The sequence below is a fragment of the Ipomoea nil genome, unplaced genomic scaffold (genome assembly GCF_001879475.1).
Source record: "Ipomoea nil cultivar Tokyo-kokei standard unplaced genomic scaffold, Asagao_1.1 scaffold2647, whole genome shotgun sequence".
NCBI classification, from domain to species: Eukaryota; Viridiplantae; Streptophyta; class Magnoliopsida; order Solanales; family Convolvulaceae; genus Ipomoea; species Ipomoea nil.
The window spans coordinates 2,564,440-2,574,407 of NW_017619075.1; the positions used below are offsets into that span (position 1 = coordinate 2,564,440).

At 44.4% G+C, this 9,968-nt stretch overlaps 1 protein-coding gene across 1 annotated transcript; it reads right to left on the bottom strand.

Moving 5' to 3' along the window:
- Window positions 1–5,893: 5,893 nt before the first annotated feature.
- Window positions 5,894–8,206, bottom strand: LOC109154405. Its single transcript, XM_019302204.1, has 2 exons — window positions 6,132–8,206; window positions 5,894–6,059 (listed from the first exon to the last, which is right to left on the bottom strand). Exons 1-2 carry the CDS (start codon window positions 8,204–8,206, stop codon window positions 5,894–5,896), a joined length of 2,241 nt encoding a protein of 746 aa, XP_019157749.1.
- Between the last annotated feature and the right edge of the window lie 1,762 nt (window positions 8,207–9,968).

Sequence of the window (9,968 nt, forward strand, 5' to 3'; positions counted from 1 at the left end):
ATATCCCAGCAGTCATCAGACATCCCGTTCAGTATGAAGTTTGTAAGCGCGAAAAACTCGAATTGTATATATTCAAAATTCAAAGTATCGGTTACAAGTAGTATCAAGTATATATCAAACGGGAAGGGGTACAATCTCTGTATATGAGAAGTCCTCTGATTCTCTACTACAAGTATGCCTATTGGAAGTATGCCAAATTTGGAATATGCCAAATTGGAAGTGTGCCGGGTTCAGAGTATGCTGAACTTGAAGTATGCCGAGTTCGGGAGTATGGCCGAACTGGAAGTATGCCGAATTCCTTGTTGAAAGTGTGTTGAGTTCAGAAGTATGCTGAACTGGAAGTATACCGAGTTCGGGAGTATGCCGAACTGGAAGTAGTTCTTTGCTGAAGGGCCTCCGGAGTTATGTAGCTTGTTCTTCAATGAAGGGCTAATATGCAGCTTGATCTTCAAAGAAGGGCTTCCGGTGTTCAAGTGGCGTGTTCCTCAGCGCGGTATACGCAGTGCAACTGCGGGCGTGTTCCAGACGATATCCTGGAGAGATTTCGACAGAGCTTCAATATGTAGATTTCCAGAGCTCCCATTCTTGAAAATGAAACCACTATTTATAGTGGTGAGTGTGAGGGAAAATCTCCAACCAACTCTTAATTCCTTATTTAATTTAATTTCTTTAATTAAATTGAGGAATGTACCGGGACACCATTGTGTTCAGGTTCATGATTTCATTAAATTTTCAAATAATATCAAATATTCAAATTCCTCAAAATTATATAATCCACATATAATTTTAGTGGGCCAAGACCAAGTCAAGCCCGCTAATTAGGCAACCCAATTCATACAAGCAGCCTGGTCCAACTCGATTAAATATTTCATCATCTCGGGCCGAACAATCCAACATCCAATTACATTTAATTAAGTAATTAAACTAATTAATTATTCAATGGACCATTTAATTAACTCAATTAAATAAATATTAGTCCAATTAGCCTAATTAAAGTAATTAATTTAACAATCAATTATCCACCACGGTCCAACAATATTATTTAAATTTTTCAATGCTTACAAATTGCCCCTTCGAGACTTGGTTGACGTGCCTCAAATGCAAAGGGATGGTAGTCTCGAAATTAATCGTAGCCGCCCAAATTTGCATATAGTAGCCCAATAATTATATTCTGACTGCAAGAAATCTCTAATATATGCACCAAGCCCAACAAAAACCATGTCCACAACCAACGGCCCATTTCATTTCCTTAGCCAAACAACTTGGATCCTTAATTTCTTTGCACGCCTCATAATACGCAATGAAATCACGTCCAGCAACGAACCATGTTAATCTCCTCCTCCACCATATGATTAACCACTGAACTATAAACTGATAAGGATTGAGCAACAGAATTAGAGTCCCAGCATACTTAAAATTCTCATCCCACAACTATAAATAATGCAACATACTCACTGCATCTTCAACTCACTCATCTGCATTTTTAACCAGCTGAAGGGAAGTTACAGGTAATCTTTAATATGAATATGCGCACCATACTTTTTGCCTGGATTTTTTTTTTTTTGTTTTTGCAGCGGACAAAGCCGAGATTCTCTGGGAGTTAACTTTCCGGTTGCTTGGACTCGCCGTCGCCACCAACAATGTATCGGAACTTTTCGAAATTTGATTTTTTCTGAAATGTCTTCCACCTTTGTTTGGCATCATGTGTTCAGCTACCATCACCGGAGTAGAAAGCAACCAGGATGTCGCCGAGCACCTGCCCCGGCAGGTTGCTGTTGCTGCATTCGTCCATGAAATAGAGGTCGCCAGTGAGCCATGTCGCCAGAGGAGACCGCTACAGAGGTCGCCGGTGACACTGTCAACAGGAGCTCCAAAATAGCAAGAGAAATTTCTTTGCTGTTTAACCACGACTGAATGGAACTGATTAGATATGCTGGATATCAACCACCAAGAGCCTAACTTTGGTTACTGAGCTTCCACGCGTCCTTTTGCATGTTCACTGATGTAATGCACTGGCTTGCGTTGCATTGCTCGAATTACATATATGCAATATAAACACACGGTCCACTAGCATGCATGTAGTGTGGCTATATTACCTATATATAATACATTTATATAAGGTAGTTTTGGGTAGTGTGCAATTGTGTATGAACATACACGTATATGTAACATGGGAGGCTCTTGCTTTTTCTTTTTTTTTTTTGCTTTTTTTTTTCTTTTCACCCTACTGCCAGAATGGGTTTATATATAATACATAGTAACATGGTCCACTATTCATATATAAGCCGTATATTATATATGTATGTTTTATAGTGTGGGTATGTATATGTCGTGTGGGCCACTGGTATGTGAGGGTATATAATATATAACCCATGCTTCCATTATATAAGTTGTGGGTGTATAATTGCCTTACCATATAATATATGTACACACGCATGTAATATGTAATATATGTACGTGGTAAGTGTATACGTATAATATATATTATATGGGTTGCCTCGTGCACATATCATCACGTGAAAAATTTCCTTGAACAGTTTCATGGCGATTTTAGACTTAGAACTTTTCCTTGCTTTACAAATTGTTATTACTTATGGACTTGGCCTCTTGATTTTCATGCAGATTCATACATCGCAAACCATCTTTGAACAATGGTAGTGTTTTGGGAAACCGTGGGAGCCGATCAGAAGAGGAGGCTCAAAGTATCAAGCGACGAGACTGAAAAAGATAGCATGTCGTTCATCGTTTACCCACCAATGGCGTCGAGAACTCGTCTTTCCCAGATACCGCCATATAAAGTGGAAAATTGGACCCATGACACTGACACCCAGCCATCGAAAACATGGGTTCTGAAGACCGGCTTAAGTCATGTGGACTACACAGACACACTCCCGACTTTAGGGAGATGGATACTTGAAGGTGAGGCTTCATGGAATCAGCACCCCAGCTTTAAAGGTGAATTTAGCTTCACAAAGGGGTATTGGGAGTGGACTGAGGCTATACTCAGTCGGCATCGCAAACTTCTAGAGGATGTGACGATCTACGACGGCGTATATGCCTCCTTATTCACATATGACCGCTCGACGCCTATCGTCCAAGCATTCTGCGAAGCGTGGTGCCCCATGACAAATACCTTACTTACATCCCTCGGTGAGCTTTCAATCTCACTTTGGGATATGCATGTACTTTGCGGTCTACCGATATCTGGCGACATCTACGATGAGTATGTTCCAACTGCCTCGCAATTAACAGGGGAAGACATCGACTCCGCCCCTCAATGTTGTAAGTATTTGTTCCAAGCATACTGTCACCTTGGTAACCGAATTAGGCAACGAGGTGGTCGCCGTGGGCAACAGGAGAAAAGTCGTTCAGTTCACGTTGTTGAGTGGATAGAATTCTGGAGCAGAAGACCGCAAGTTTATGACAGGCCACCGCCTAGGAAGGAGGATAAGAAGAAGACTCGCCCGAGGAACACCCATAATCCAAGTGGCAAGATCCCAGCATTCGAGGGTTGGACCAAAACGACCAAAGCGCCTTTTGCTGAGCTTGGAATTCCCTCCGAATACGAGGAGGAGACCCATTTAGCGGCATACCTAAGTTGTTGGCTGTGCGTATTCGTGCTCCCCATCAAAGCAACGCGACTCATTCAAGCCCAAACATTCAAAATGGCTAGTCTAATGGCGACGGGCAAAACACTGAACCTTGGGATCCCTGTACTTGCGAGCATTTACAATGGATTGAATGTAATATCGCACTCTAGTACGCCGGGGTCAGTTGATAGTCACTTTCCCATTCACTATGTGTATGGATGGCTATCGTTCTACTTCGACACTCATTTCGCAAATGATCAAACGTCCGCTTCCCCGCTGATGATTGCCTACTCTGGAGAGGGTGGCGCGAGGTATTATGGACCAGTAGAGGCTCGTCGTAAGATGTTCAAAGCCGACAGCGCCAATTGGCTCTGCACGACGCGCCGCCTAACTAAGGATCTCCACTTCCTCGATAATGGGGACGCACACTCTACCGACCACGAGTACCTCATGTGTCTTCGTTCTAACCACCTCATATTGCGATGGGCGGATGCATGTATCGCAGAGCCTTACACTCCTCATCGATTCAGCCGACAGTTCAGCTACTACCAAGACGGCAGCTCTGGCATACTGGGCAATGATGAACGTGAGGTCACGCTTTCGGAGGGTTTCCAACGTTGGCGCCACTCTACACTTAGGGGTTCAGGGTCGCGAGTGACATTTCCCGCGACTCGAGTTACTGTCACCATGAAGAAGTATTTCTCGCCGGGCTATAAAGATTGGTGGGCCCAAGTCCATGGGGACTACCTCGAGCGCAATATCAAGGGTTTAGCTCCTGAGGATCCAGCCAACGTGCAGCAGGAGGCTGGCACCGCCAAGAAGGGCAAACACCTAGTCCAGGGAGATGAACCACCACCCAAGAAGAGAAAGGAGCATATCATCTCAAAAAACAGGGCCGATGTGGTACGGTTGGACTCGGGTGATGAGGAAAGCCATGACCGTCACTGGAAACGGCGATGAGACAGACGTTCGCCTTCCCCAGTGGAGGTAAATCACTGTTCTCGCTTATCCCAATGATTGCTGGTAGCACTTAATTTACCCTCTTTTACTTCTTGACAGGAAAATGTGGCGATACCTGCTAGTGGAGGGGCTGAGTCATCAAATAAAAGGGTGGCAGCCAGCAATACTGGAGAAAGTGGACATTCAAACAATGCCTCAGCATCAAACACGCACCAGTCGGGGAATTCCCTCGACGAGCCACGCGTAGGTCAGCAAGATAGACCTGAGGTCTCTGTCTTTGATGGAAAAGACCTCGTACTGGAAGAATTTAAGGTGGTTGTCATAAATGTCTGGAACAAGCTTCGCAAAAAGTTGGACGACACCTCGGTAGAACACGTTTCATCTTTGCAAGAGAGCTTTTTGAACGCTTTTGCAAATCTGCGGAAGTTAGACATTGATATCTCTCCCTTGGAAACACGGGTTGCAGACATTTTCACGAAAGCTCAAGCCTTTGATAACTTAAGGTCCACAATTTCTGACAAAACATCGAGCGAGTCTCTGTCTTTATCCCTGGCGAAGGATGCGCTTAAGAATGCACAAGACGAGTTTAGGAAACTCAAGAAAGATCTATTGGGCCAACATAAGATGCTTAAGGCCACAAAAGATCGGGAAGAGGAATTGGAGAAAGAACTGAAGTTAGTTCGTGCTAAGGCAGAGGAATGCGACACTGCGATTGCCAAAATTACAGATGACCTGGGCAATGCTAAGACTGCCGTTTCGGAGGCTGGGGCAGAGGTCACCCGCATTAAGGACCTGACTGTACTGACGCCAGAAGATGAAACGAGCTTAAAGGAGGCAAAGAGAGGCTTAGAAGCGTGCAAAGACGATATGCTTAGCTTTAGGCTTTTTTATTGACTGATACTCTTTGTCATTTAGTTTCTCTTTTGATTGCAAGAACTTTTGTTGTTTCGTTTCTAACTTTTGATAATTGAATTCTTCTCATTTATGTGCCGGTCCTTTAGCGATAATTCATACAACTTTTCTTTCACCCGTTGAAGGATTGTCTAGATAACCCACTCTTGCAACATGAATTGGATTTGATTTTGTTATGACTGAACTTAGATAATTTGATTCTAAGCTGCCTACGTACTCCTATCAAGGAGATCAAGTCAAACGTAGTTCAAATGATTTTTTTTTTTTACAAAGTAGAGCCGTTCACAGTTTAGACTCATGCGTGCCAGGAGCATCTATGATTTGGGCCCACCCATAGACAAAGCGAGATGCATTAGCAGTTTATCCACGTGCTGCATTTTTGGTGGATCAGTCATTCATCACATCTTCATGACTTGTGTTGACACCCAAGTTTAAGGGTGGTAAAGCTTTAGGAACCTTCCATTAATTGGACCGATCTTCAAACCATCTTCACTAATTAGCTTATAAGCCCCGCCTGTGTAAACTTCCAAAATCACGTAGGGACCATCCCACCTTGAAGTGAACTTGTGGCCAGTTTTTCTCGTGATAATGATGGGCCTGCGAACAGCTAGGACTTTGTCCCCAATTTGAAAGGAACGGGTCCTAACCCTTTTGTTAAAAGCTCTAGACATGCGAGCTTGATAGTATTCCAAGCTTTGTTGCGCTTGCAGACGTTTTTCGTCCAAGGCTTCCAACTCAGCCAAGCGTAACTTAGCATTTTCTTCGTCAGTAAGCCCCTCTTGTATGGCCAACCTTAAGGAAGGTATTTGGCGCTCTAGAGGCAAGACCGCTTCCACACCATACACCAAAGAATATGGAGTGCTTTGAGTAGGCGTGCGGTATGTGGTTCTATACGCCCACAAAGCTTCTTCCATTCTGTCATGCCAGTCTCTTTTCGATTTTGAGACCACTTTCTTCAACAAATTGCATAGGGTCTTGTTAAAAGCTTCAGCAAGCCCATTTGCAGCTGCATAATAAGCTGATGAGTTTCGCTGCTTAAAGTCAAAAAGCTTGCAGATCTTGTTCATCAACTTGTTGTCAAATGGCTTCCCATTATCTGTTAAGATATATCGCGGGATACCAAATCGATAGACGATGTGGACACGGAGAAAGTCTGCAACATTTTCTTTCTTCACCTCCTTCAATGCCACGGCTTCAGCCCATTTCGAAAAGTAATCGGTGGCAGCTAATATGTAGGCATGCCCTGCAGATGACTTAGGCGTAATTGGGCCAACCACATCAAGTCCCCAAGCATCAAATGGCCAAGATGCAACTGTTGGGTGCAGAGGTTCTGGTGGTTGATGGATAAAGTTTGCATGATATTGACAAGCTTGGCACCTTCGAGCATAGTCTATGCAATCCTTTACCATTGTAGGCCAATAATATCCCATTCGCTTAATGTGGAAATGCAACTTGGGACTGGATTGATGTGCACCGCAAACCCCAGAATAAGCTTCTTGCATAGCTTGTAAAGCTTCCTCTTCCCCTAGACATCGGAGAAATATTCCATCAAAGGAACGACGATACAATGTTTCTTTATAGTAGATGAAGCGAGGAGTTTGACGCTTTATATCCACCCTTTTACGGGGATCTTCAGGTAACTTTCCATTAGTGAGGTAGTCAATTAACGGTTGCCTCCAGTCGTCTTTGCCTATATCATACACTGAGGCAGTAGGGAGTTCAACAGTTTCATCAACTGAGCCGTCTTCATTAAAGATTGGTGGAACCACCCACCTTTGACATACTTGTATTCGGGCTGCAGGATGAGCAATAGTTGAAGCCAATGCGGCTAAGGCGTCAGCTTGCTTGTTTTCTTTCCTCGGTACATGTTCAATTGTGACGTCCCCTAACCATTGCATGAGTATCTTTGCATAGTTGTTATATGGGACTAACTCCGCCTTTTTCACTTCATATAGACCCAACACTTGGTTTATGATCAACTTTGAATCTCCATAAATGTTAATTCTCAGTTGCTTCATGTCAGCCGCTATCTCGAGCCCAAGTATCAATGCTTGATACTCAGCAACGTTGTTTGAACATTGCTCGGTCAAGGTGAATGAATATGGCAACACCTCGCCTTCTGGAGTGACGAAGACAACTCCAGCACCTGCCCCTTCTCTATGTGAAGCTCCATCAAAGTACATTTTCCATGGGGGTAGGACTTCAATGACAAGCACATCTTCATCAGGCAAATCGTCAGACAACTCCCACTCAGCAGGTATTGGATGGTCTGCTAAGAAATCGGCTAAGGCTTGCCCCTTGACAGACTTCTGCGACACATAGATGACTTCAAATTGTTGGAACAATAAGTACCACCTTGCAAGGCGGTCAGAGAGCACGACCTTCGCCATAACATACTTCACCAGGTTCTCTTTGGAAACAAGCCGGATTGTATGAGCCTCGAAGTAATGCTTAAGTTTTTTGATGGCGAACACAAGTGCCAAACATAGCTTTTCAATTGGGGAGTACTTTAACTCGTTCGGGGTCATCATTCTACTAAGATAATAGAGAGCATTCTCCTTCCCCTTGTCGTTTTCCTGAGCAAGCAAGGCGCTTACAGAACAATCCTGGGCGGAGATATAAAGGATCAGCGGGCGACCGTGAACAGGAGCAGTTAACACAGGCGGCTTCATCAAGTATGACTTGATACTCTCAAATGCGTTCTTGCATGCCTCATCCCATATGAATGGGATGCCCTTTTTCATCAATCGACTAAAAGGTTGACATCTTCCCGCTAGGTTTGATATGAACCTTCGGATGTAAGCCAACTTCCCTTGTAAGCTTTTAAGCTCATGAAGGTTTCTCGGCTCAGGCATCTTCATTATGGCATCGATTTTTGCTTGCTCGATCTCGATGCCCCTGTGTCGAACAGTAAACCCGAGGAACTTTCCAGCAGCAACCCCAAAAGCGCATTTCAGGGGGTTCATTTTGAGTTGAAACTTCCGTAGGCGGTCGAAGACTTGCCTTAAATGCACCAAGTGATTTGTGCGCAATTTCGACTTCACAACCAGGTCGTCTACATAGCATTCAACCATTTTGTGCAGCATATCATCAAATATTGTCTGCATAGCCCGTTGGTATGTGGCACCTGCATTTTTCAAACCAAAGGGCATTACTTTGTAACAGTAGATGCCTTTCGGCGTTCGGAATGCAGTTAAGTCTTCATCCTCCAGCGCCATGCGGATTTGATTGTAACCGGAGGAGCCATCCATGAATGACAGGATCTCATGCCCAGTCACAGCATCTATCATTAACTCGGTGATAGGAAGCGGGAAGTCATCTTTCGGGCATGCCACATTGAGGTCCCGAAAATCTACGCAGACGCGGATCTGGCCGTTCTTCTTGCGCACGGGCACAATACTGGATATCCAGGTTGGATATTTAACTTCAAGAATGAAGCCAGCCTCAATAAGCTTATTAACTTCTGTTTCAATCGAGGGAATGAGCTCGGGGCGGAAGCGTCGTTGAGCTTGCTTAACCGGGCGACACCCCTTCTTCACTGCTAAGCGGTGTACAGCTACCTTTGGGTCTAACCCTGGCATCTCCTTGTATGTCCATGCAAAGACATCAATATATTCTTTCAGCAATGTGACATAGATTTCTTCATCTTCATCAGAAAGGAGTGCGCTAATGAAGATAGGACGAGGATTTTCAGGAGTTCCCAGATCAACCTCTTTTAATTCGTCCACTGCGGCTCGTACCCCTTCTTCTAACTCATGGGGTGCATCCTCCGCATCTTCTCCCTCAATCGGGGTCTCATCACACAAAGTGATATGGAACGACGATGCCACCTCTTCCTGAGTAGTTGGTAGTACGTCATCACTTGAGCCTACGCTTTCCTCATTTTCTTCTTTATGTACACGAGTGTGTACAATGGTCTTCGGTTGGACTTTCAACACTTCACCGCATGAAACATGAATATATGTTTCTCATCTCATCCGAGAAGGAATCATGCTTCTAAGCCTTTTGGGAGGTTCCACTTCAGCAGGAACATTGGCACTGTCGTTAACAACTTGGACAGCTCCAAGTCGATCATGCATCGACTTTCTCTTTAGGGCTTTAGGACTTGACCCCAGTCTATCAAAGACTGAGCGTCGAGAGTCCGCCTTACCAATTCGATCGAAGACTGACTTCTTTTTGTCTTGCCCATTACCATTGGTAGGAGTGAGTTTTGGGTCATACTCGCTTCCCTCTGCGGAGATACAATTACTTGCGGCCCTGTTTATAAGAATGCGCACTGGTTTAGGAGGAACATAGCCCAACCCTTCGCGCGTTTGAGGTTCTTGGTGATTTGCTTTGCCTTTACCACCGGCTTCTGGGATAAGCTTTCCCAACTTCTGTGGCTCGTTGGGGTTATAGCCAGCCTTGGCTAGAAGCTTATAAGCATTAGGGTCGAAACCCTCTGTACGCTTGGCGGGGAATATTTGGCCCACTTTACCACCATCTTTCTCTTCAGATGATTTTGCT